We start from the raw sequence: 27,876 nt of genomic DNA, 5'->3' as shown, positions 1-27,876 counted from the left end.
CCACGTTCCATGTCGCACCCAGCACCAACCATCCGTCCCCAGGCACCTTGTTCACCCCACATCCCCTCTCCCTTAGGCTCAGTTCCACCCCCCTTCGCCCAGCCCCAGTCCGTCCGTGCGCTGGGGGCCGGGGCCGGGCCAGGCGGGGGGGGCCGGGCCAGGCGGCGGCGGGGCCGGGGCCAGCGGCGGGGGCATCCCCGCCTCCTCGCTCGCAGCGCCGGAGCCGCCGGAAACCCGGCGCTGCTGCTGCTGCTGCTCCCCGAGAAGTTGGTGCGGAGGCGAGAGCCGCGGGGCCCGGCTCGGTGCAGCTCGGCTCGGCTTCGCCCGGCTCGACCCGTCCCGTCCCGTCCCGTCCAGGCTCGGCTCGGCTCGGCTCGGCATGCCCGCCCGCCCGGAGCCGAACGGGGCAGCGGGGCGGCGGCGCAGCCCCTGAGCGGGCGGCGAGGAGCGACCGGCCCCGGCCCGCCATGGAGCAAGTGAGTCCGACCGCGACCGGACCGGACGGGATGGGATGGGGTGGGGTGGGGTGTGCAGCGGAGCCCCTGGGGAGGGACGGGGCTGTTGGGGATCCCCGGGAGCGGTCGGGAGCCCCTCGGTGCCGCTGCTGGCCGGGATGGGGCGTGAGGACCGCTCCGGCCACATCCTCCATCCCGTTCCGACAGCGGGAGGAGTCGGGGGCAGAAATGGAGACGCAGATGATGGGGGTCCCTTTTCCCAAGCAGCCCCCCCCAGCCGCTGCCTTCAGCCCTGGCCCGGGGCTGAGCATCCCGGGAGCTCTTGGGATTTAAACTTTCCAGCCGGCCGGGTGAGGCTGCCGGGCAAACGCTGGCGCTACCGGAGGACGAGTGCTGGCAGAGTCGGGCTTGTTCAAATGCCACGCTTGCTCAGGCCACCTTCTGCTGACTCTTGCTGGGGTGTTGTACTTCCGTACTGGAGCTGGGCCTCGGTCAGACCGCAAGCTTGGCCATGGCCACATACCTAGCAGCCTTCCCCAAGTCTGTCCTCCTCCTCCTCCTCCGTGTCTGCCTGGGACGGGTTTAACGCAGAGAAGGGCAGCAGTGCTTCTACACATGTAGATTTACACGTCCATGGGCTCACACCCCAGTAATCCATCCCTGTGTGGATCAGGACACCACAGATATGTCAGTGAGTCGAACAGGTCGTTTTCTCCCCTTGTCTGGCCACATAATTATTCCTGCTTCCTTTCCTTAGATGAGGTTTAATGCTCATGCACAAAGCAAGCTCCCGGTAGGGCGGTCTGCTGCAGGACTTCAGCCTCTAGTGCATGTGATGCCGGTAGCTTTGGCTTGTTTCCCCTCTTTCCCATTAGTTCAGCTCCCAACATTTTGTGGCAAGAATGAGAGCTTTCCTAAACCAACAGGGAGATGGCAAAGCAGCCCAAGTCAGTAGCAACCTAGCGTTGTTATCCACCGGCATCCATGAAATTAATCCACAGCAGAGAAACTGCTTCCAGCTGGCGGCCAGTAGCCAAAGGGGCTTCTCACCCACCCCAGTAGCCACCGACCATCTCACCATCATTAATGATAAATGAGTCCTCCAGTGCTTGTGTGGTGGTGGTGGTGGGGGGGGGGGGGGGTGTCTGATGCCGTTCCCCAGGCTTCACATGGATCTGAGCAGTTTATTTCCAGTAAGACGGTTTTGCTCTCGTGGGTCAGGGAGAAGTGGAAGGGCCAACAGCAGTGGAAAGGGAGGAAAACAGTGGAGGTCTGGAGAGGGAGGTTGTGTCCTGGGAGGTGTCTATCAGTGCCTTGCTAGAGAGGAGTGTGTGATACAGGAGTTGCTCACTTTAAGTGGAGTGACTGTAACTGAGTGAGATGCTTCTGTGCCCTACATGTAACTTGTAAAAGTATTACCGTGATCCAACTGTTGGGTTGATTTTGTGTTGGAAAACATGGAAAGTATGTGGGCTTGTGGGCCCTTAAAGTACAGGGGGAGAGGAGAAATAACTGCCTAACTGGCGCAGAAAAAGCCATCCTGTCCCCCTGATTTGTCATCTCTGCATCATCAGTCTGAAACTCATGTCTCACTTCAAATGCCATCGTGGTATAAACTGCAAAAGTGGCTCCTGTGAATTGGTTTGGGGAGTGATTCCTTTGGCATGAGCTAGTGTTGGGATAACTCAGTTCTTCCTTCATTTACACTGGCTCACTTAGCTGATGTAAGGGGGTTTCTTCTTATGGATTTGCACCAGCAGCAGGAATGAATCCAGCCCAAGGGCATCCTGGGAAGGGTATCTTGGTATTTGTTGTGGAAGGAATAGCTGAGTAGCTGAATAGCTGAATAACTCAGCTAGAATAGCTGAATAACTCATCTATACTTGAGGAAGTATAACCACAGCAACTCATCTCTTTGTGCCATGCTCTGGTTTGAGCTGCAGAATGGTGGGCATAATTCCCTGCTCTTGGTGCCCTTCCCTGGCCAACCTTCCTGTGCCAATTCCAGGCAGTGGCGGCATAAAAATAGCCTGCAGAGGTGTCAGGCACCATCTCCAAGACTCTTCTTGCTTTCATGAGAACAAACAGGTTGCATCATCTGGGCTTTTACACGGACGGCTCTGTCACATATCTTGTAGTGGGGAGTGGAGCAGGTAACAGGCAGCATCAGCTCAGGTGACTCCTATGCAGTGTTGGGGACAAAGCCCTCTGCTTGTGGCTGCTGTCATCTGCTGAGGCCAGCACTCTGCATCTCATCTCACCTTCCCTCTCCTAGGCTGCTCAGCTGGGGCAGGCGGAGGCTCAGAGTCACGGATCCTCCACGTGGATGCTCCAGCCAGGGCTCTTGGGTGGCCTGGGGACAGGGTGAGCTGCAAAGCCACCCTGCAATGTCACGGAGGAGAGGTGATGTCCTCAGAAGGCCGGAGAGCCCATGGGGAGCGGGCAGCCTCAGAGGCTGCCAGACAAGCTCTGCTCTAGCTTTGCTGCTCTGCCTTGTGTAGAAGTGCAGCTCCAACAAAACCTGTTACTGGGACACGCTGGTTTTGCAGAGGTAGCTGTTAAGTGCTGTGTCTTCACAGGGGGTACTTTTAGTTTAAACCCAGAGGAGACAGTAGTTTTCACTCTGCAGAGCACCTGGAGAGGCCAGGGATAGATGTACTTGCCATGTGATTTCAGAAAGTCGTTCTGCCAGGTGGGGAAAAGGAACAGCAAGAATTCATCTGCCGAGCAAAAAAAGAGACCTTTAAGGAGTAAGGACATTTTGGCAGCTCTTGGTCTGGAGTCACTTGAATAAACTCTTAGTACAGCTACATCCATGCAGAACTGCTCCGAGGGAGGTTAAAGTCCGTGCTCAACCATCTAAAAATGACATCAAAAGGGTGCTCGCTCAGGAAACCAGCAGGTCTGTATTTGTGCAGCAGTTGCTGTTTGCTGAAGTCGCAGATCACAACTGAATACAACTTCCTGGCAACCTAAAAAGTCAAGTCGAAAGAAACCCCCACACAGGCCCCCTCACTTCCCGGAAAACTCCTTGGTGCTCTGTCATCCTGTATTGTGGCTGTTTCTAACACAAATAACTGCTACAAATGGCACCAAGGATGTTGCAGGTTTCCGCCTGGTTTTCTTTTAGGTGATACACGATTGGAGTGTCTTGCTCCCAGTCTGCTCCTGAGCCTACCTGCAAAGCCAAGCCTCTTAGCAGGGATCAGAATAAACGTGGATACATGGGGTATTTAATGTGGTTTTCCTCCTTTTACAGGGGTGAGCTCCCTCTTTGGAGCAAGCAAAGCTGCTGTCCAAGGGTGTGTTCATTGGGAATCTAGTGCATGAAAAGAGATTTGTTAGCAAGGCTCTCCTCCCAATTTTTGGAGCTCATCCGACAGACTTGCTCTGTCCTGGCCATGGAAGCATCCAGCTCTGACTCCTTTCCATGCGTGTGGGATTTCCTCATGTTATGAAACATGATGTCTGAGCTCCAGCCAGTCCAGTTTGTTTTGTTTGGGGTTTTTTCCTAAGAGAAAAGGTTTCATTCAGCAGCCAGTGAGGGCTGTTTGGGGATGGTTGGTGTGCTGGCTTTGTGCAGCAGGATTTGCTGCTGTTATAGACCGGGGACGTGGAGGAAACCAAGTCCGAGGGGTCAGTGGGTTTTCTGGGAGGAGGCTGGAGGGTTTGGGGTTGGCCTCTCCTCACAAGTATCAAGGTTGGCAAAGTGTTTGTGTAAGGGGATTGGGCTCAGCAAGGGATTCCCCTCAGCTCACTCCAGGCAAAGAGGCTTATTGAGGGTCTGTGGGGTGTTGGGAGCAGCAGGGTGCTCCAAGGGAGGAGAAATGGGGATCCTGCTTTTGCAAAGGCTCTTCCAGTGCACTGGGGAGGAGGAAGACTCAGCTTTAGCCAAGTCTGCTGGTGAAGGCAGTCAGCTAATCAGCCCCCGCTCCCGGCTTAGGTTTCCTGTCTCTGTTTGACGTGAATATTGATATTGGATATTTCTGATGTTTTTCAAAGCAGGGAAGTTATCCATCTTCTGGTTTTTACCAAGCCTGGAAAGGCAACAGCCTCCCAGCGCAGGATGCTGGGGCTCCCCATGCTGCTGCAGACAGGCGAGAGCAGGCTGGGACAAACAGCAGGGACCTAAAGGCAGCACAGTTAAAACCACCCCTCTCTTGGTGCTCCTTTCTCTGCTGGTCCTTCCCTCTGCCTGCAAAACACATGGAATGTTCTGGGAATATTTTAGTGTGGCTCTGATGAAGTCCTGGCTCTCATGATATTTAAGGTCCCTTCCAACCCAAACCATTCTATGCCATGGATCTGCCCACGGGATTTGGTTTGGAGGTGTTGTCCAAACATGGAGACCTAGAGGAGACATTTACAGAAGCGGCCGTGGGCTAAAATATGAGTGTTGCTACTGATGGCAGCAGGATCCATCCCACTGGGATTCGTCAGAGAGTTGGAGGAGCAAAGTGGAGAGGAAGGTGCTAGTTCTGAAGGCGCACTTGGTACATGATTGAGCAGGGAGTACCTGCACAGAGAGGGGAGCAGAGCCACTGGGAAAGCAGAGGAGCAAGGTGGTCTTGATGCCATCTCAACAGTGTCCCCCAGGGTAGCCAGAGTCCATCCTCACTCCCTGATCCTATGGGATCTGGTTGAGTTTTCCTCTGGAAGATGCCAGTGTTTTCCCTAGTGATGTGGTGGGGAGGGACCACATTTGGTGGGCGCTGACGTCTTCTCTGGGCAGGCTTTCTGAGGACCTTGATTAAATGGATGGAAAGTGCTTTTGCTGTAATTCCTTCTCCTCTCTGTCCTTGCAGGATACAAAGGAGGAGGTCTCAGAGAAACCAAAGCCTGCTCCAACCGCAGAGAAATACGGCTGGATTAAGAAAAGCAGCGGGGGGCTTCTGGGATTATGGAAGGATCGTTACATCCAGCTACGGAAAACACAGCTCGTGGTCTATGAGGACGAGGTACGGTCACAGCTGAAGGTCTTGAGCAGGGGCAGGACCAGGCCTCTGGTGACACACGTTCCTGTGTTTTTCACTCTTCTCTCCAGCTCATTCCTTTCAAAAGGGCTTCTCCAGTTGTCTCCAGGAAGGGTAAATGCTATAAAGAAGAGACAGCAGCTGCATTTTAGGGTATATTATATATTATAAATATTTTAGCCAGTAAATATTTTGACAGTTCCGTTGCCAAAGAAAAATAATGGGGGCAGGACATCCTGTGAGAAGGCAAAGGGAGTGAAGCTTGGGGCGGAAGCAGGATAAGTGCTGTGTGGTTTTGGAGTTTAAAGGAGAAAAGTGGACTGTAGCAGGCTGACTTCCCACCTGCTGCTTGAGGGAATGGCAGGCAACCCTGCAGCTGTTTGGCACCCCTCAAGCAGCTCAAATTGTTGCTAGCCAGGCTCATCAGAGTCTCTGATGGATGCAGGGTGAGATTGTGAGTGCTTGCTGTCCTTCTTAAGCAGAGACATGGTCTGGATTTGGCTCATCTTTTCCTTTTACTTGAGCCAGTACTGAGCGAAGGACCCCTGGGAGCCTTGTGCTGGACTTCCCTAGATAAATTGCATGCCTTAAGTTCATGGCCTCATTTAGAGCTGTTTCCAATCAAATGAGAAGTAAGAGCCAAGCCAAATATGTCCTGCATCTTCATGCTAGAAGAATGAAAGGGCTGGTCCTGCTGGGCTGCAAAGGGAGCTCTTCCCTTGGCTCCTGGGTTAGAAGGGGCTTCTGCAAGAGCAGAGTTTGCCCCAGAGTTAGAAATCACAGTGCGGAGCACAAGCTACAACCATCTGAGATTGGGGGGGGGGGGGGTCAGACTAAGCCCTGCTGGTATATGGTGGCTGGAGGTTTGCGTGTGCATCAGGATGGAGGAGGATTTCTCACTGCGTGGTCGGCACAAGGACCACGTGTCTGTGTGGTGTCTGACACAAGGGGATCTGGGTCATTCATGGGTATCAAGATGATAGAGGACCAGAGTAATGTGAAGCTCTGTGTGCAGTTTGTCAAGGGAAGAAGAATGGGGAAATGTTTCAGCAGCTGCATTGCTGCGATGGTTTCAGGACCAGGACTGACAGTGAGTTTGGTTCTCTTTTCTAAAAAACACACTATTGCCTAATAAAGATTTGCTAAAAACAGTCTGGGTTAAGGGGTGTTGCCTCCTCCCTTACACTGAACCCTCCTGCTCTTCCCAAATCCCAACGCTTTCTGGAGGCGTTTGTTCTTAGTTGTGAAATGGCAGGAAGAGTGCAAGAACAATGAAATGAGAAGTCACTGTCAGGTGATGGGCAGCTTGGAAGAGGGGAAAGGGTTTCTCTGACACAGCTGCAGCCTGGTCCTGCAAACCACTGACGCTCTGCAGACTGCTTCCCAGTGCCCCAGATACCTGTTGACTCCAGCTGAAGCTCCAGGAACTCAGAGATTCAAATTCTATCATCATGACGTAGGGTTTTTTAAAGGGCATGCCTTTAAAAACAAGATATATGGAGGCTTTCGTTACCACAAGGGAAAAGAAGGCTTTTAAAGTAAGATTAATTTTCACAGATGTTCAGAAGAAGGAAAAATCTCAATCATTTAAAGGGTTATTTTATTATCTAAACAAGGAAAATGGCATTTGTAACAACCAGACATAACGTTTTCTGGTAGCCTGCGGATTGTGGTAACATCCTGTAATAAATTGCATCTGTAAGCTACAGTAGCTACAAGGTCCCATTATTGTAAATAAGGGATCATGTTAATATCTATAGGCTATTAAACTGGCTTACAGTGAAGTCAAATGGCTAAGAGAGGAAATTACTGCAAAATTATCTGGTAGCACAATAGGATAGCATGTGATTGTGCAGACTTACTACAGGGGAACTAGAGGAAATAGCAATTTTCTGCTCTCAGGAGGGGTCCCGTTGCTACAGAATTGAGGCAGTTCATCTTTATGACTGTATTTATCTTCCTTTAACGTGAGTTAGGGTAGTGTTGATGTCTCCATCTTACAACTGGGGAACTAAGTTTTTGAGATGAGAAGGGCCAGTGTCAAAGGAGAGTCTGTGGTGAAGTGTGGGTTTTATTTCTGGAGCTCAAGCTACTGTTTTTCCTGCTGGACCTTTTCCGCATACCTTTGTGGAACCTGAAAGCTGGCTTCGTGTGACCCTGGAGACAGACACAGCACCCCAGACCATCCGCAGGCTGAAATGCTTTAAAATGGCATTGCCCAGTGCTGGCTGAATGGGAGGCCTAGAAAAAGAAAGGAGATAAAGCTTCAGGCAACAGGAATACAAGCATCTTCCCATGTGTATCCTAAGTTAGACCTAGGTGGGTTAAAAGGGAGGGAGGTCAGCTTCCATGTGGGAGGGCAGGTTCAGAGACTGAGTATTTCAGCTGGTCTGAGCCCATCAGATTTCCAGGAACTGAGATAATGACTTGGATGCGTTGTGGTTTTATGGGTCCCTCATGTTGGAGCCCTTCACGTGTTGAGGCCCTTCATGAAGAGGTGCTAACATTGCCTTCAACAGTTGTTTCTAATGCAGGCACGTTTCTCTATGCAATTGCATGAGGCTGGCTGCACTTGTAGCTGAGGTTTGTGTGTGCAAAACAAGAGCAGTGGGGATGGCCAACACAAGATGAGGGCAGTAATGCACCATGTTACCAGAAAGCACAGTCTGAGTAGAACACAAGTACTGTATGTATCCTCATCAACAGCAATCTCCTGGAATGTGCTCCTGACCTGTCCTGGGAGAGTGTTTCCCATTTGTTAGTCAGGCTTTGAGTTTGGTTTATGAAGGAGAATTGCAAATGGCTATTGTATTACCTGGAGCAGATGGGGGGTGAAAGTCACCCCACCTGGCTTCATGTTTCTTTCAGCGGATGTGAAATGAAGGGAGATGATTTTCTTGTTATCTGCTGTACCTCCATCTGCAGCACCCTACTTCTGCACCCTCACATGAGTGAAGGCTCAGTTAAGCAAGATGTTTGTGTGATATTACATACCCCAGCGGCAGGAAAAGAGCTGTCAGTGCAAACACAGCTCTGGCGTGTTCAGATCCTCAGAAGCTGCTCAGGAGTCTCTGGGAAGGCAGGATGCGTGCAGCAGGCCCCCGCAGAACCAAGCAGGTTATTTTCTAAAGGGTTTTTTTCTCTCTTTGTTTCTGCATATTCTTGCCAGAATCAAAATCAAGCCTTGCAAAGCTCCAGCGAGCCGGGGAAGAACAGGCAATCCTGTGCAGAGAGACTACACAGATCAGTATCATCACTCCATAGATCAGAGAGCATCACTCTTGGGTTTGGGGGTTTTCCCCCCTAAACAGTGGTTTATAGTTAGGTTTTAGAGTTGGGGTTTTTGTTGTTTTGGGGATTTTTTAAAGTGCATTATTTGACAGGTTAAAACCCTACTAGACAAAGAGTCTTCTAGAGACCAGAGGATCCACTGTGCATTTAACAGTCATGCCGTTAACATCTGTATTTTGCCCCTGGTAAAAGCAATACATACCCAAAAGTGATCTGTTAAAACACTTTGAGCTCCTTGGATAGAGAAGTACATTATTATTTCAGGCAGTCTAGACACTGTGCACTGAATGGAGGGTCACAGCCTATGAATGTGGGTCACTGAAGCGGCCTTTGCTGGAAATTATCCTTAATATAAATGCAAGTTTCAATGAGTCTTTACCCCCTTTTTATCAGCTTCTCATTAAGGCAGTTGTTTGCCTAGTGTGGTTCCTTGGTTGATGCTCTAATGTTTTTAGGTGTCTGGTATTTTCCTTCTTAAGGGCCAAGCCTACAGACAGATACATGTTAAGTTGCAGCATCTGCTCAGTGAATAGCTAATGGAATTGGGTTTCTGCATTAAATCATGAATGTAGGGGTTTCTGCAGCAGGATTTTAAGTGTCTTATTGATTGTCCCTTACAGCAAGCACAGAAGCAGTTTAAGAAACAAGCCCTGAAGTCTGCAGAGGAAAAGAGAAAGGCGGTCTGAAGGGAATTCCCTGCCTTGATCAGGTGCAGGGACAACCTGCAAGCTGTGTGCTGCAGGGAGGTGCAACCACTGAGTAAGAACACAACATTTGTGGCCCAGGATGGCATAAAAGGATTGCTTTAACTTCTCTGGGACACTAGAGACCAAATGGAGAGGGAGCTTGTCCAGAACATGTGTCTAACACCCATGTGTGGGAATGGGACTCTGGAAGCAGCCTTGTCTGTGTGACGCCGAGTATCCTCCTGGTCCCAGGAGGCTGAAGGGCACCTGGAGATCTGCAGCAGGATTGGGTCTTTCAATCTTTATCTTAGTGGTGCAGGACAAACATAAAGGATCTCTTTGTGACCCAGGTAGGGTCACATAGAGGGGATGGCTGCTTGCCAAGGGTACAACAGAGACAAAAGCCCCATTCTGGTGCTCCCTGAACTCAGATGCTTTTGCTTTGCCTCAGACATGGAGTTTTCTTCTTTCCCTGGCTGCTTTCTTCCCTGCCCTCCCTAAAGAGGATAACTTGAGAAGTTCAGGTCTCTGAGATGAAGGAGCTCAGCAAACTTTCACGTCGGGGCTGGTAACCGCACCGGCCGTGCAGCAGTGCTGTAATGTGGGCGGTCGTGCACCAAAGGCCAGGATGAGATCACCCATCCCCGAGGCATGTATTCCTGACCTCACCCTTCTCTGTCATTTGTTGGCCGCTGAGGGGTTATTATTTCCATCCCGGCCCTTTCGCAGTGACACTGCGACAGCAGGATTGCAGCAGGAGCCTTGTGCCTTCAAAGGGCTCGGTATCGTCAGCAGGATTTTATCTGCTGGTTTTTAGGTTTGGGCAGGATTAAGCTGCTCCTCCTCGTATGTGTTCTCCCGGTTCTCTGGTCACGTTCACCTACTCAGTGTTAAATGAAATAAACAGTAATGTCATTAAAATAATAAACCTAAATTAGATCCAGACATCCCTCAGTGGCTCTGAACTCGCTCTGCATTCCGGCATCGGCTCCGCCGGGCCCCCATCCCCAGATAGGAGGAGGGTTAAGACAAACTAAACACAGCCTGAGCTCTGCGCAGTGACTTAAATGTCAGGCGGTAAAGGGAGGAAATTCCCTGCAGCCCACTTCCCTCTGAACTCCCCATTCCCTGCCTCCAGCCACGCAGCAGCTTCCTGGCTGCGATACATTTCCTCATCCCACACCCCCTTCTCTGCTACAGGAATTGCTAAATACAAACTCAGACGGGCACGAGGAGCTGCCTTGGGAGCAGAGCCTGGGCTGGGGATGGTCACGGCCAATGGTTTTAATTCAGGGTGGCAATGGTGGCTCGTGAGGTGTGCTGACTGGAGCAAGAACTGCTCTGTGATTCTCACTGCTTATTTGTCTAATGGTTAGCAAAAGGGAGCTTTGGTCTCTTCTGGGCTACTGAGACATGAAGAACATTGCCTGCACAGTGTTACGCAGTGATTCCTATTACGGATGGTTCTGTGCAGCTGAACTGAGCCACGCACCATGTGTGGAATTTTAGTTATGTTACTGGGAGAAACGAGCCAAGACGCGGCCGGCAGTCATCAATGGAGATACACCAGAGATAAATATACCCCACTGAGACACTGGCCCTCGCAGTTTTGCTGGCCGTATGGGACTGTATTTCCAGTCCTAAGCACTTTGACAGCTCAAAGCGTGGCTGTAAGAGGAGTGTGTCCCAGTTGCACATGGCTTCTGCTGACCTTTTTGATGTGAGGACCAGCCTGCTCTAGTCCTGTGGTGGCAGGGCTCTTCTCTTATCTCCACTATGCCTCTGGCATCCTAGGGGGCTGCCTGGACCATGGTGATGCTTGTGTCATCTTCGCTGTGAAAAAGCAGAATAACATCTCCTGTGTTCATTGTAGGGAGAAAGTAGTTTCACTTCTGGCTGCAGATCCCAACAGAGATGGCAGGAGGTGGTGTTACTGTCCACAACATGTTATTTGCTTGGCCACCGTGGACCTCTAGCTGCAAATTGTCCTGTAGCTTAAAGACTAAGGTGTTTCCTTAGTGAGATGCCAGCCTGATTTATGGGGGCTTGCTGTCTGCATGCAGGTTATTTTTAAGGCAGAAGAGCTTTTAGACAGATGCAAAGTGAAGACATGCAGATTTTGATGGTATATGATTGATTTCAATGGCTTCTATTCATAACGTTTCATTCCCCCTCTGCAGGATGAGCAGAAGTGCATAGAAACAGTGGAACTGGAGAGTTATGACAAGTGCCAGGAACTGCGAGCACTACTCAAAAGGAAAAACCGTTTCATTTTGATCCGCTCCCCGGGTAAGAAGGTAGGATTGCCTTTCTCATCACCTCCAGTCTGCTCGCTCCAACTGAGTTCCCAGGCAGCTGCACCCAGAGCAGATGAAAGACTGAGATTTGGCTTGTTGGCAGCTGGGAGAAATGACTGTGAATGATGTACAGCATGTAAGGAGGAACACTACTGTCTTGTAGGCTTTCTTCTTTCCTCTTGATGTTTTTCCTGCCTTATCATTTTCTTCCTCCAGCACTCCCTGAGCATTGCAGAAGGACCATTCCTTACGTTTCCCCATGTGTTCTGGGCAAGGAAGTATCCCTGTTCCAGTTGTAGATGCTGCAGCTTTGCCCAAGTTCCAGTGAAAGCAATGATCTTGATCCATGTAAGGAGACTGCTGCTGGAGTCAGAAGCATTGATCTGAGAAACTTCAGTGCAGAGCTGCTTGCAGCCAAACAGTTCCTAGGAGAAAAGATTTATTTTGCAGAATTCATGAAACTCTATATCTTTATCATCCTGCACAGCCTCTGGTTAGATCCAGAGCCTTATAACCAGGCTGGTGTTGCAAAGAAGCTATACATCCATCTGAGCACTGACTGCATGCAGGGGCACGCTTGCCTTCCTTCCTATGCAGGTTCATCATCACTACACATCTTTGGATGTTCTCCTTGGTTCCTATTTACACGCTATCCATTTCAGCACCTTTATGGGCTAGGATGTTTCTATTGTTGCTTTGAGGCATAACACTTTGACTTACTTCTAATTGCAATGTGATTTTATTGGCCTAAGAGATCTTCCTAAATCTTCCCGTGTAAATCTGAGAGGTTGAGAGGGGCAAAATATACTCATTTCCATAAGAAAGTGAACAGGCAAAAATATCACCATGCCTGCATTCCCCCATCTCCAGTCTGTTTAAATAAATGGAGATTGTTTAGTCCTTGTTGTCATTGTTGCTTATTCTTTCACTCCAGTCACTTAGTGTTTATTCCCATAGTAAGACCTCAGCTGAGTTCAGAGCTTCATTGTGCGAAACTTCACTCAGAACAACAAAACAAGACTGTCCTGCCCCAAAACACCACAGGGACCAGGGTGGGGTGGAGAGAAAAGGTGAATGATTGTTTTTTGCAATGAAGGAGAAAAGCAGTATTAAGCACCATAGTGATGGAAATGTGCACCCTGGGCTAGTGAGCTCAGCACCCAGTCCTGGGGCAGTCTCCCCAGTCTGAGCTGAGGTTTAGTGTTTGTTCTGTAACTTGATTAATCAGAAATCATGTCATTTTCCATCAGAAATGGCTAACCCCGTCAGGCTTGGTGTGTTTGCTAGAGGGTGGCACCATAACTCCTAGGGCACACCTATTCCTGGGGAGATGAATAAAAGCTCAGTGCTCAGAGATGGGTGGCACAGTAGGAATTATTGTTATCTGCAAGCATGTTACTTAGAAGAGTGTAATAGCTGTGTATGTCTGCAGTGCTACATGAATCAGCACAGCGTATGAGACCTCTTCCTAAACCTTTCATTTCCTGCTAGGAGAAACATAGGCCCAAACTGTGCCTTGAAAGGGTAACTTCATCCTTTTGCCATGCTGGCAAGTGTACGGCTCCTCTGTTCTGCATGCCACTGATTAAATGGAGATCTAGATAGAGGCTACTTTTTATAAGGCTCTTTTGGTGAAAGGAAGGGCTTTTATAAATGAAAAGTTCCCTGTTTGTAGCTCCCCTCCCACCCTCCTTTTGGCTGGGAATCTGGTGAGGGTGTTGACACACAACATACTTTGGCAGATGTTAGAACAGGCTTCAATTAGGAGGCCAATGTACACAACTGTCCTTCTTCTGTTTTGAAATCGCAGCTGTGGCGATATATATCAGCTAAACATTCTCCATTCGGGAGCCTTGCTGCCATCCTCAGTTGAAAATCACCCGGTGAGCTGGCTTGCCAAGCCCTGCCAGACCTTGCTAGGGCTTTTTTTGCCCCCTCTCCTGAGCAGAATGCTGAGAAATGCAGAAATCCAATGAGTTTGCAGGACTTACGAACAAGCTAGGAAAGGTCATTTCCATTTCACTGTGCAAACAGGAGTTTCCCTCTTGGATACAGGGAGCCCAGTTTAGCTGTAAGGAAATCCCGGTTTAAATATTGGATGGGATGTTCTTGGAGAGCAGAGATGAATCGCTCAGTTAAAACTACTCAGCAACTGAAGTTGCACCCAAATAAGTAAGTTGCCTTGCTAAACACTAGTCTTGGATGGATACACCCCAGATGCTGCTTGCCCTGTTCACAAGGGTGACATTTTTGTGAAGCCGTGACAATATAAGCATGTCACACGCCTGCACTGGTATGGAACTGAAAGAAGGCACTGCCCCCTGAGCTTTGATTCTCCAGCAAAGGAAGCTGGCAGTGTGCAAAAGACCCGTTCTGCTTAGAAATCTCAAATGCTTCCTTCTGCCCACAGCAATTAAATGAAAGCTGTTGGATGCAGAGAGCTGAACCTGTAAGAAAGAGCAGCAGCCTTGGCCTGAAGACTTGAAAACGTACTCATGATGCAGAAAGCAATGGAAATCATGCTTGGTGTAAACTGCCTAGAGACTACAGAGATTAGCACAAGTCTGGTATTCAGTGGGTCTGAAAGCCTTCAGGTACAGGGAGGTCTTAAGAGTGGGAAGAAGGAGGGTGGTAGTAAGGGAAGGAGTCCAGGAGCAAGCGCTGCAGCTCCCCACGCATCCCTCCCTAGTGTGGCTGGACACAAACTCCACACCTGCAGCCAGAGGTGGAAACCTCCAGTGCTTATTTTTCCCTTAGTCAGCTTTTGGAGGTACCTGCAGCTGCCTTCAACAGGGGTCCAGCCTGGAAGCTGCAGTAGATCACACTGAGGCATATTTGCCCTGTGCATGGAGGAGGCTGCTCCCGGGGTCTGACAGTTTGGCAGAGATGCTGTGTTAGTCCCAGGGATGATGGAGCTCTTGGGTCAGCTGCAGAAAACCACAGGAATCCCTTAACTGACAGTCCCTTGGCTTCCGCTTTTCCCTCCAGGATCGAACCTGAAGTCATGTAGAAGAAGGCAGGAGATGACCTTACATCTGGCAGATAGACTCTGGTACACTCTAGGGTAGTTTAAGGTGTTACCAACCCAGCTCTGCTCTGACTCCTGCTGGAGGTGACAATCCTGTACCAAAAGCCAGCAGAAGGGAACTTCCCACACCTAAACCAGCAGCTCACAAGCAGTTCACAGTCCAGCCCCAGTGAATTGAAGCCGGCTTTGCACTGAATCAGCTGAGGAGCAAGCACAGGATTCTGTCCCCCACCACAACCACAGATCAGCACCATCTAACAGAATTACTCAGCGAAGAGCTGGTAAAGGTCTTGAACTGCAGCTATTCAGTTCTCCAGAGCTTGTCTGCTAAATCATTTGGTATCGGCACAACAGAATGCCCACAGTAACAGTTCTGCTTCCTGGAAGGCAGGGTCAGCGTAGCCATAAGGCTGCCACTGCTTGAGGAGACTGATGTCTTCAAGGAAGCATGGAGCAGCCGGGGAGACTGTGCTCGCTGCTGTCACAGACAGTGACCCGTGTGTGAGCTCTTGTTGCATGACATTAAGCCAGTGATTCAGCAGGAGCTGACTGGCTGTGCTGTGCTCTGGGTTAACTGACAGTAAACTGCGTGGTCTGTATTCATGGCTTACAATGGTCACTATCACATTAGCTTTAGCCATGACAGCTTTTCCTGGCACACCAAGCTGTTGTTTAAGGCATGACTCAGTCTCAGCTGGCTTAGCAAGAAGGCGAGGAAATGTGTTACCCTGCCTTCCGCCCTCTTATAGTAGTGTCACTGACTCTCTACTTCAAATTGCTGCTGGAGAACAGACCCTGCTTACTGTTTTGTGGGGAGTATCCATTTTCAGGCGCATCCTCTGATATCTGCGAATACCCAAATGAGTAAAAATACAGACAAGATAAATTCATTTGTTCCTTGTTTGTGGAGGACCTGGGGATCTCAGATTAGTGTACCCAGTGGCAGGCTGGACTGAGAACTCCTCCAGCTCCTCCTGCCTCTGCTCTGCAGCTGTCTGCTGTGTAGAGAGCTTCCACTCTGCTTCGGGTTAGTCTCTTCCCAGTGCCATGGCTGAAGATGTGAGTCACAGATGAATGCAGACAGACAAGGGACTTCAAGGTAACAAAGAGACTGTGGCTGGCAGCATCCCAAGCACCAGCCTCAGAGCCCCAGCAGCCTGACTGTTCCTTGCTATCTGCTGGTATTGTTCTAACAAGGAGAGAAAAGCATTCAAGCACAGATAGCTGGGCATACTGAGAGGAAGCTGCTGCGAGCCTTGAGGCTGTTTCCCCTTTGTGTCACAGCCCCAGGCACTTGTGCAAGCAGGGAGCAGGGTTGCAGTGGTGCCACTGTCCTCACTGCCTCATTGCAGAGAGCAGGGTCCCACACAGGGTGCTGTGTGTCCTCCCTCACCGAGTCCTTTGGGAAACTTCCTGCATCTTCCTGCTGCTGCCTTGGGAGCATCTTCCCATGTGTCCCTTTGCCTCACTATCTGTTGTGTTTGGTGGCTGCAGCAGTAGGTCTGTGTTGTGCTGGGGGACAGAGGCTTGCATACCAAAGGGACATCTCAGCTTCTCATTAAAGATGAACCATCCCCCCGAGGCTTCCCTCTGTCTGGCCGCAGGGCTGCTGACACCAGCACTTAGTCACACTCTCAGAAGCTTTATTCGGGAGAACAAGGCACAGAAAGTGGCACTGGAAGAGGAAGCTTGAAGTGAGGCAGGAATCCTTCCCTTGAACAACATGTACAGAGATTTCTAAACGCCGGTGCAGGCTGCCAGGTCTTTGCCAGGCAGTGCAGCAGCTCAGCTGCTCACAAGTAGAGCTTTGTAATAAGCTTTTATAATCAGAAAGCTTTGGGGCAAAATTGTTTCCAAACAAAAAGAGTTTTTAAGCACACATCAAAACAGGCCTGCTTGGACTAAAACAAAACCTGGCTGTCGCTCTGTTTTGGAGCCTTGCCTTCCCTTAGGTTCCCTGGTTAGTGTGGCCCTTCTGCACCCCAGACAAAGGGCTCTTTCTCCAGAGGGCTCTGGTTCAGGTCCTAAACTCTTCTCTGAGCTCTCAGGAAGACATGTGGTCCCGTCACCTTCTGTGCAAACTAATTGAGTAAATAATCTTTCCCCAAATTGCTTCTTAACTCCCTGCTTGCCGTGCTGGGTGAGAGGGTCTGGCACTTTGTTGCTGTGATGTGTAAATGTAAAACTATGGCAATGAAGTGAGGAATAGATGCAGAAGGGAAGGGCAGTGGGTTTCTAGCTAAACAGCAGGAGTGCTGTAAGGAGATCAGGCTTTAGTTCTGCAGAGTTCTGATGTTCTTCAGAAGTTGCTGAGACCCAAAAGAGTTGCTGCTTTGTTGTGCCATAGCGAAACAAGGAGCTGCTAAAAGCATTCGACTGTCAGTCACTATTAGCTTTGTCCGCCTCATTTTAGATAGTCCCTGGTTTACAGAGACACTGCTGTGATTTCAGAATGTGGGGCCTCATTTAGAAGAAGGCTGGGACTACAGCTGCTTTCAAAGGCAAAGGAAAGTGCAGAATACCTATAGGATGTTAAACAACCCAAAAATCTATTCCAAACAAGACCCCACGAGTATATGTTTTGAATAAGCCTCTCTGGAACTCACGTCCCCACCTGCAAGAGGCAGATAATTTCGGTTGCTCTGAAAAGTTAATCTGTGAAGCCCCCAGATACTGTAGTGATAAACAGCAAAGAAAAGACTGTCAGGGGAATCAGTAATTCTGTTTTCAGGGCAAAGTGTGATCAATAAGACATATTGACCCATGAAGATAGAACACACAATGGGAGAGCTCAGTGAGATGTGCTGCCCCTGTCATTAGGGATAGTGCTAGGAGGAACATGCACTGCGGGCTGAATTAGGACTGTCCAGCAGTGCTGGGATTATCTCATTTGCAAGTGCTTGATTTTGCAATTTTGATGATGTTCTTTAGCAAAAGAGTATTTCCATGCGCCTGTGTGGTGTGGATTAGGGCACCACATGGAGCTATTTGGATCCAAGGTGGCTCTAGAGCCACCTGTAATGTGATGATGATATTTCTCTCACCTGAAGTATATGCTGGGGCAAAGCTACATAATAGGGTTAGGTGCTTGGAGAACACAGCGGTGAAATAAATAACACCCTACTATTGTTCCTGCTGTGGTCAGGAATTGATCCCAAACACGGAGCAAAGCCAAGGGACTGCCCTGGGGGAAGAAGAGAGCTGGCTGGATGGCCACACCATCACCCATCGCTCCCTCCTTGTGTCCCATGCTACTTGGCAGCTCCCTCTAGTATGGCCAACTCTTCCCTTCCTCTTAGGACAACTGTTCAGACCCCGAAGTGTGTATGCCTGTAACATTTACTGCTGAATTTCATTGCAAAGAGAAAAAGATATGGTGAATTTTTTCACTTACACTGCCCTTATGTCTCATCATGTCCATGCTCAGCTGAATTGGGGTTCCTGCAGCCGAGGTCAGAGCCACAGATTCCTGTATCAGTTCTGTTCTGCAGAACTGCAGAAACAGGGAAGCAGGCAGAGCCTGCTGCACGCAGCCTTCCCGTTGCTTGCAGCCTGTGGGGGAGTTGGAGATAAAGTACTTTATTGCATCTGAACCAACACAAAATGGCTTGGACTTTCAATCTGACTCTATACACAGTGTGACCATACAACTTGCTGCTGCTCTAAGAGCTATTTTGAGTGTTTTGCAGAGGAAGAAACTCTTCCTTTCTTACTACTTTAGTTACTAGTTGCAGAAATAAAACTACAGCAACAAGCTGTTGAGCATAACAAAGTCCTGTTCATGGGAACTATGAAGTGAAGCACTTGCCAAAGCACAAAGGAATCCGTAGTTTAAACATAGGCTGGAGCTGGCTGTTATAGAGAAGCTGAAGTGAGAACAGAGAGCTGCCTCTCTGGTTCTGACAGACCACAATTGTCTCTCTGCTCTTGCAGGTTCATGATATCAAATTTCAAGCTCCAACTTTGGAAGAAAAGGAATCGTGGATAAAAGCTCTTAATGAAGGGATCAATAGAGGCAAAAACAAAGTATTTGATGAGGTAAGAGAAACGGTTTTCAAGCAACTCCTCTATTTCTGTGTCAGTTCTCATCCACTGTTTTAGCCAAAAGCAGAACTTGTCCAAGCCCCCGTGCTCCCTGTCCTTCCTGCATGCCAGCCATGGTCAAAGAAAGGAGAAAGATGGTATGCAAGGAAAGCCGGGTTGCTTCCCCACAGGCTAGGGAGCTCTTAGCCACTTCAGTTCCCAGCTCAAGAAGACAGGACAGGTACAGAGCCATTTGCGCCCTCCTGCATCTTGCTGCCTTTCCCTCTGTCATGGCCGGGGTTAGGTGCAGGGAGGCAGGGGAAGCTGAGGAGATGGTGTGCTACAGGGATGGTCTGTGCTGCTAAGAGCTAACATCTCTCTAGAGGCCCATAGGACACAAGAGCTTACCAAAGTCATTGAGAGATGGTCTGGGGGCTTCAGTGGGTTTGGGATCAGTGAGTGCATGGAAGTTCTCTTCCAATGGAAGGGGCTGGTGCAGGAAGCAGCTGCACCACAGAGCTGTGTAAAGCTGGGGTTGCAGCCCGGAGAGACTCATCTTCCCCACGCTGCCATGATCCTCAGCACCAAGCAGCCTGGAAATGGAGGTATTTGATTAGGACATAACCCACTCTTGAAGACTGGAAAACTCTGAAGTGACTCAGTCCACCAGCTATTCAGCCTGGAGAGGAGTCTGCTGGAAAGTTACTCCATGGCCCTGGCCAAACCTGCCTGCCTCTCAGCTGGCCCCGGCATACCTGTGCTCCCAAATCCTCCTCCCATCCTGCTGCACAGAGGTAGAGATGAAAATTGCACTGAGCAGCCTTGCCCTGCTCCCTGTGAGCTTGTAGATCAGCCTTCAACTAAAGCAGAGGAGCAGCATCTATTCCGCAGTTGGTTCAGTACTGAAAGGAAGTGCACAAAACCACCATCACAGGAACGGCACAAGAAGGAGCGGGCAGCATAACGAGGGAAAAAAGCAATTAGCAAGATCTGTTTAGCAAAGGAAACCAAAGAGTAAGAGCTTTGAGAAAAGGGCTAAGCACTGTAGATATGGTGCTAGAGATGTGAACTCTGAGAGCTTGGGTTCTACTTTCATTCAGCAGAGGGCAAAAGCAGGAGGAGAGGCTTCTTTTTAGCCTAGGCAAATGGTACTCAGCTGATGGGGGGAGGTAGTGGTTCCTTGGACCAAGTGGGAAACAGTATGTGGAATTAAAGGGATCAGCAAAAGCCTGAGCAGACAAAACCCAGCAGCAGAGAGCTCAGCAGCCAGGTCTGCTCCCATGTTTCAGTGGATGGGAGATGTGATGTGCTGTAATGCAGCTCCTGGAGGGGCCTAGCTCGTGGCTTTCCAGTGGACAGCAAGCTCTACACACTCCCTCAGCACTACAGCAAGGTGGGATCTCAGGTCACCTCCCTGCCACAGCCTGTGGTTATCCTCCTTATGGGGGCCTGGGTTCTCAGAGGGAGCAAGCCTCTAATTCTCATTCATTCCAGTAAGGATCAAACCCCAGATTTAAAGCACAAGCTAATGGGTCAAGCTCTCAGCTGGCTTGGATTAGCTGTTCTCCTCTGAAAGACCTATAAACCCACTCTGCCATATCAGCCAGGGATTGGGACCCATTTTTCCCTTTAAATCCTTATTTCACCCTGGCCAGCTTTCTGACTGTACAAAGACCAGCAAACCAAGGATACACTGGTGTTTCACCATCCCCACTCATTGGTGCTGCACCTCTGTATGGAGGAGACTCCAGCCTTCCTGCATCACAGGGTGGCTGGGTGGTCACAGAGCCAGCACAAATACCTGCCAGGGGCTGAGACCTCCCTCCCCACGTGTGGGAGGCAGTGGATTTCTCATCTGATTCCAGGAAATAGATTGGTTAATTCAGCTAGAGTAGCAATTAATCCAGGTCACTGCTCACACCTTCTCTTCAGCATCCTGCCGTCATTAGAGCTGTAGAAGGGAAGGTCTGTCACGAAGCACTGCTGGTGCAGTTCACAGTCAGGTCACGGTTATTAATGAGCTTTCACCTCTAAGATGGCAACAGCAATTTCAGTGCTGGGCTCTGGCACAGGCAGGAGCTGGGCCAAGCCTGGGCTGCAGTGAGGACAACAAAGCTGCCTTGTGTCCTTCCTGCCCTGCCCCTAAGGTAGAGGGGAGGTTATCCATGGCAAACCTCTGAAGGTTGGGTGCTGTGCTTCGGAGTGTCTGTTAGATAAACACAGCTCTATACAGAACAGATACCTTAAATATCCATCACGTATGTGCAGGGCTTTGCAAGCAGGCTGTGTAAGGTCTGAGGGAAAGACTGTAGTGGTGAAAGTCATCCAAATGCTGCATCCCTTCATGTGTGCCAGTGAGATGTTCATAGACGTATCCTGAGAAATTAATGACCCTCTTCTTTCTTTCTTTCCCTCCTCTTCCCCCTTCTGAAGGTGAAAGTAGATGAGAGTCTTTCCTTGGACCATGTAACTCGGGACAGAGTGAAAATGACCCAAGGACGCAGGCCACCCACGAGAAGCCACCTAAAGGAGGTAAGTGCATCCCCATGGCATGACCCATCTCCCCAGCTGGGATCACCAAGAGCTGCTCCTTCCACATAGCTACAAAACCCCAGGGAAAACCCTTTGGCACAGACAGCTTGGAAGAAGCTGACAGGAAAACAGCTTCTTCCGGGAAAGCCTGCGCCAGGACCTCTCTGAGGAAGCCTCAGGTTCCCACATGTTGTAGCTGCTGCAACATGTTATGATATATTTAGCTTTCCATAACTCACGGGCTGCTTGACCATCTGGGGAGAGCCATTATAGTGTCACTGCAATCAGAAGGAAACGAAGCTTCTAGATTTATTTTCTCTGAAGCGATGGTTTTGTAGCCACGGTGGTGTAAAGGCAGAAGAACCGCACGCTCTGTGGGGAGAAGCTGTATTTTTTATTAAGCTAACTGGAAAAAGCAGACAAGCTTTCAAGCTTACAAGCCCTTTTGTTAGGTGTGAAACAGAATACATTATTCTCCCAGGCAGTTTTATGGGCTTACCTGTCTACTCGAAACTGATGCTCTGGATCTGTCACTTAGAAAAGGAAGCAAAACCGCCACAAAATAAACCTACAGTTCCTTTCCATGGGAGAGGTTCTTACCAGTGTTTGATTCTTGTGATTTATGGTGAAGTTGCTACAGACAGATAGATATTGTAGCAGAGCATTCATCTCAACCAGGTTTCTTCAGACTCCCAAGGCTCTGACTTATGTGGCTGCACAGCACTCAGGACCCTCGTGCAGAAAATGAGATGCCCTGAGACTTTTCACTTTGCATAGAAATGGAGGGAGAATGTCTCTTCTGGAGACACGCATGGGAATGAATCATAGATTCCCATCCACTCCTCCAGAAAACCGCAGAAGAAAACATGACAAAAGTCGCAGCAGCGATGAAGTGTGGATTCTCTGTTGCCTAATATGGGTTGGGTAAGGTAGGAAGCCCTTCCCTAAGCATTAAAAAGATCTCCCAGTGCTCAGCTCACTGTTTTCACAAGATACCTCCAAGGTTAATACCTGTAAGACCTCTCACCTTCAGCCAGATTCAGGGGAAACTGGCTTTACGAATTCAGAAGCAGAAATGAGGGGAAAGGGAGAGGATAGAGCCTGCAGAAAGATGTGTATCACAGCTGCTGGCTGCAGTATTGTGAAGGAAATGGGATGAATGATGCTTTTCAGTGTCAAAGCAGGCCAGGTGAGGATGGGCCAGGGCCAAGCTGCCAGGATGCAGCTTGTCTCCATCCCTCTAATAGGCTGGAAAGGCAAAGAGAGACCGTAACTAAGCTCTCTGCACTGCAAGAGTCTGGCCCTGGCTGCAGCTACACCTTGGTGTGGTTTTGGGTTCCCTCACACAGGAACTGTCACTGTATTTTTCCCTCTTGGGGAGCTTTCACGCTGCAACATCTTTACTAAGTCCATCCTTTTTAGGACCTCCCCTTGCTAGAGTGATTTGCACACAGCCTGTGGTTTGGAAGAGGTTTAGCCAGCTGAGGCTTGGCCCTATTAAGACAGGGATGACATCAGGTTGGAAGAAGCAAGAAGGAGACAATGGTATTACAACGGTATCGCTGGCCAAATGATCTAAAGATCAGCTTGGTTTATATGTTCAAGTTAAGATACGACAGTCCCTAAAGCAGAAAGCAGGTGTGCTTCAGGTAGGCACGTTGTAAGTGATGGGGGTAGAGGGAGCCCGCACCAACAGAAGAACCCAGAAATAGCGTGGAACAGGCTTTGAGACATTCTTCTCAAAGGAGGTAGTAAACATTTCTGTGATCAGTCAAAATCTTCTTGCAGTTTCAACAGATTAAACAGGGTGGATGTGTGAAGCAGCAACCCCTTGCTTGCGATGCTGGTTGTGGGGTTCTGGCACTTTTAAGTTAAAGGATGGAGCACAGGATTGGTGATGGGGCAGATACTGAGAAAGTTCTCTCTTGTATTTCAGGCTGCCAAGTCTACATCAGATGGTATCCTGCGATTAGATCTGGATATAGTAGACAATGGACCACCAAACTTTGCTTCCACTATCAGTGAAGGTGACAATGAGCCACCTCAGAAAGAGACTCCAAAGCCACCTATGCCACCTACAAAACCCACTGGCACAAAAGAAAACCAAGATGCAGAGAACTATGTTCCTGACCAGGAGCATAAAAAGCCTCTGTCTCCTCCACTGCCTCCAGATAAGAAGCTTAAGGAAAGCATAATATCAAAGGACAATGTAGATGGCAAGCAAGAGGACTCTGTAAGCCCAGAGGAGAATGTGGAAGGATCCAAAGGAACAAGTGAGGAGAATAGAGAGAACCTCATTGAGGTCAGCAACAGGGGCATAGCAAAAGCTCCGATTCCTCTTCCTAAGAGCATACCAGACAAGCTAAAAGTAGCTTGGGACCAACCAGTCTCTGAGCCTGAAACCACAGAAGACTTGCAATCATCAGGAGACAGTAGTGAAGACAACCTTGCTGAGACTGCTGCTGGAGATGCTGCAAAGCCTCCTGTCCCTCCTAAGGTTCTGTCGGAAAAAATGCTAGCCACAATGAACTCCAGCCATGGTGACCGGGAATCCGGGGGCTGGGAAGACCGGGAGTCTGGCAGCTCCAAGCCCCCAGTAAATGGGATTGCAGACAGTGAGGTAGCAGAGCTCACATCCCCAGCAGATGAAACTGAAGAAGGAAATGGGAGAACCTCTGCCGAGAAGCAACAGCAAACTTCAGCAGAAGAGACAGAGACTTCCTTAGCTACAGAAGCACACCATGAGAGAGTAAAAGCAGCTGTTGAGAAGAAGGAGTCTGTAGAAAGCACTTCGTGTCTCAAACTTCGCAGTTCTTCTCTGGGAGACTTGCTGTCTGATTCCAAAACTACACAGAGAGCACATCCAGGCCCAGCTTTCCTGAAGGATTCCCATCAATGCTTAGCTAAAATGGAGGAGAAAGTGGCTAACGAAAGGGAAAAGGCAGAAAAACTTCTGCAGAAGGTTTTACGTGAAGGGTTGGAACAGGCTCAGGAGGGGAACGGACCCCCAGTGATGGCAGAGACATTGCTCAACGAGGCAGTAGAACAGCTTCGGCAAGCTACACAAGTTTTGCAAGAAATTAAAGGTCTTGGAGAACTGAAAAAAGAAGCAACACAGCAACAGAAAGAAAAGCAAAAGGATCTAGTGACTCTCTATAGGAGAAGTGCGCCCTGACATACTCTTCAAAGAGATTTCTTTCTCCAAAACAGAGCTAAACATTTGCCATTTACGATTTGTACCGTTGCTAGGCCAGTGTTTAAAAGGTGGTGTTTTGCTGTGCACACACCATGTGTATGGGACAGGATTGAGCTTTCAGTTCCAGCCTCCTTCTCTCTTTCTTCATGTTGTACATACCAGCGTGGATCTAATCCTGTTAGCGCAGCAGAAGGTTACAGGACATTGAACAGTTTCAGAAATGTGAATGCTCTCTTAAGGACTCTGTCCAAAGTCCTTTCAATGGATCAGGCCTTAAAAATTACTGGTAATCAAAGCCAGGTGTTTGCAAGGAGCAGAATGGCTATTCCAGCAAAAGCCCCTGTCTGTCTGTATTTACCAGGTTACACTGGCATCCATCTGGTTTTCCCAGTTCAATAATTCAAGGATAGATGTAGTCAGTGTTTGTTCACTTGCTGGCGAGGTTTCCCAGCCCACCTGGCCCAGTGACATCCAGGAATGTAAAGATAAATGGTTTACTCTTCTCCAAAGATACTTCCAAAACCACATCCACAGTTAAAAAGTGACCTCACACAGAGGCAAACAGCACTGGCCAATTCCTGACTATGAGTAGCATCCTCAGATCTGGAGCAGCTGTGTGAAGGCTCTTCTGAGCCTGGCTCTGCAGAGCTTTAGGTGAGCTAAGCACTGTGTGGGTGAATGCAAGTCTCAATGCATCATTGCCAGGCATGTATTAATTGTTCCTGTTTCATTAATAGGGAACTTGAGGCAAAGAGGTTACAGTTGGCCTTTGAAGTACTGTCTTGTAGCAGCACCACACGTTTATTATTGAAGACCATTCCTATCTGGTAACTCTAAATCCCCTTATCATTATTGGGAACAATGAGCTAGGCATTTGGAGAGCTTGTGTCCAGGAGGCTCCCAGGAGCTTCCTAGGAGAGCTGCCATTAAGAAGCTTTAGGGATACGTGTTCCCTTAGCTGGAGGCTTGCTCTCTGTGGTGTCTTGGGATGTTAACTGACAGGAGCATGCACATCAGGCAGCGAGTCTGAATGAGATCCCTCTTCCTATTTAACATGCCTCTACCTGCTGTGTCCTGGCTAGCCTGAGAGCCATGGCTTGGCACAGAATTGGAATACATGGAGGGAAAGGCATTTTGCACGCACAACTTTGGGGCTGGTCCCAGTGGCTTAAGTGTATTAAAATAGCAATGCATTGCTACAGAAGGGTCTGAGGAAGGCATTGCAGAATTCCCACAGCATCCTGCCCAACTGCTGAAAGCAACCACAGTGCCCCTGGTCTTTAGTGATTACAGCTGTGATAAAATCATGTCTTTTCACCTCTGCTGTATACTGTAGCTGAGCTGGGTCCCCTCCCCTATTCTTTATAGTTGCTTTGAGGAGAATCATATGACAGCCCAAAGGGCTTCTCCTTTGCTTGAGTCAGACTCTGGAAGCATGGAAAAAGGTGATCTTCCCAGTGCGGTTTTAAGGAGTGACACACACCACCTAAGCTCTTCTCTCATTTGCCAGCACTGCCCTCTTAGCTCACCCATTTCTTTTTCTTCTTTCTTCTATAATATCCCAGGTTACACAAGGCTGCAGTGGGCTGCAAACACCCCCCTATAGCAGCAGCCCCGTAAAGTTTCATCCGAGCCTTTTCATAGGTTAGGCAGTGGGCACTTCAGGCCTGAGCACAGAAATGTTGCCTTTGGGCAGAGCCAGGCACACAGGTAGGGACTAGAAGTGATGCTTCTGCCTCTTAAATTAGTCTTGGTTTCAGTGGTCTTTTCCCCTTCCCAAGTCAGCCATAGATAGTGCATGGGAATTCACTTGTTACTCTGTCACGTGGAAAGTTCTACACAGCCAAACACTCAGGGCTCAGGTGCCAAAAAGCTTTGCTTTGAGACAAAAAGTTTCCTACATCCTAAGCCCACTTCCAGGCTCACAGCTTGGAGCAAACTCTGGATCTGTGTCATTTGCTGCTGTAGATTCAATGTGAACCATGGATCTTCTTCGCCTTTCCAGACATAGTTAGGACAAGGGCTAATAACACAGACAACGTTCAGTGCCTATCTGCTATCTAAATGTATTTTTCTGCATGTGCACTTTTGTTTACCGATCACTGTGTGGTATGAATGTGAGCTGTCAGAACCTGGTGTGCACTGGAAGTCAAAGGGCATCAGCTTCAGAGAGCAGGCAGGCTTTGCAAGATGCAGTGCTATAATAAGAGAGAAATTCGATGGGGAACAAACCAGTTCACACTAACAGGAATATACACAAACCAGGGCAAACTCTGGGTACAGGTTCATATCCCAAAGCTGAAGGCAGTTCTAAACTCCAGGATGAGTAAATCAAAGCCTGGAACTGAAAAGCCAGAATGAAAACAGGTTATGGGATAGCTCAGTCCCCTAAATGATATACAAATGCTTTTGCTCTCATGGGTGTTTTCTTGTGGCAGTGTGTTCTGTGGATACTCATCTGGCGAAGTGCTGATGAAAATACCCAGATATCCCTATCTGTTACAGCCAAACTTAGAGGATGTGCTTATATTTACCGTGTATTTTTATATTATACTGAATATTCCAATGAATACATGTCTGACATTTTAATGAATACTCATCAGTAAGAATCTTAACAGATAAAAACCCCTGTATCTGTTAGGAAATGGGCAAGTTAAATCACTTTACAAGCTACAGCTAGTTACTGTAATTGCTGTACTAACAGAACTTACTAGATTTGTATTATGTCTTGTAAATAGGTATAACTTAAGTGGAATCTCTGTAGCACCCAGTAACTCTACTGCTGAAAATGCTATATTAGAGACTCTTGCTTTTAACTGTTTTTTCTAATAGGGTTAGAACTTTCATCCTAAGATGTCTAGCCCAGATGTAAGCCTGATTCACTTGGATTTTGCAGGAAAAAAACCCATCATGTTCCATCTGCACTTTTCCCACTTGTTCTTCGTATTCTGATCATGAGGCAGGCCCTGCCTAGGGCTGGAGAGTGGGTTCTCCTGCAACTGCCCTCTGTTTTTCCATGCTGCTCTGAAAATGGCAGTGCTGGGCACCTCTGACCTTACATAGCAACTCCCATCTTCAGTGTACATCCTGCCACCATGCACTTTTCTTTTAAATCTTCCTTTAATCTTCCATTTCAACTTCCATCTAATTCTGGCTGCACTAAGGCTGGGGTTCTGTGCCTGAAACCCCTCTGGGCATGGAGCACTGGGGTGTGAGTCTGTGTTGTGGGCTGTGCCACCAGGTTACGTGTCTGTGACAGGAAGGAAGTGAGTTTGCAAGCAAGCAAGTGTGGATGTCCATGTGAAAAGCTGCTGCTGCAGCCCATGGAAAGGCAGCACTCTGCCTTCTGCTTGTAAAGAGCTTTGAGATTTGGCAATAAAACCCCCTTTTAAATA

General features: G+C 48.9%; 1 protein-coding gene across 1 annotated transcript; it reads left to right on the top strand.

The window, feature by feature from the left end:
- The first annotated feature begins 186 nt into the window (after positions 1-186).
- On the top strand, positions 187-27,876 carry PLEKHO2 (pleckstrin homology domain containing O2). Its single transcript, XM_065688431.1, has 6 exons — positions 187-476; positions 5,261-5,413; positions 11,586-11,702; positions 18,664-18,768; positions 21,187-21,285; positions 23,222-27,876. Exons 1-6 carry the CDS (start codon positions 468-470, stop codon positions 24,458-24,460), a joined length of 1,722 nt encoding a protein of 573 aa, XP_065544503.1. The 5' UTR covers positions 187-467; the 3' UTR covers positions 24,461-27,876.

This window comes from Lathamus discolor, chromosome 8, assembly GCF_037157495.1.
Source record: "Lathamus discolor isolate bLatDis1 chromosome 8, bLatDis1.hap1, whole genome shotgun sequence".
Taxonomy (NCBI): domain Eukaryota; kingdom Metazoa; phylum Chordata; class Aves; order Psittaciformes; family Psittacidae; genus Lathamus; species Lathamus discolor.
This window is presented reverse-complemented; position numbering and strand designations above follow the sequence as displayed.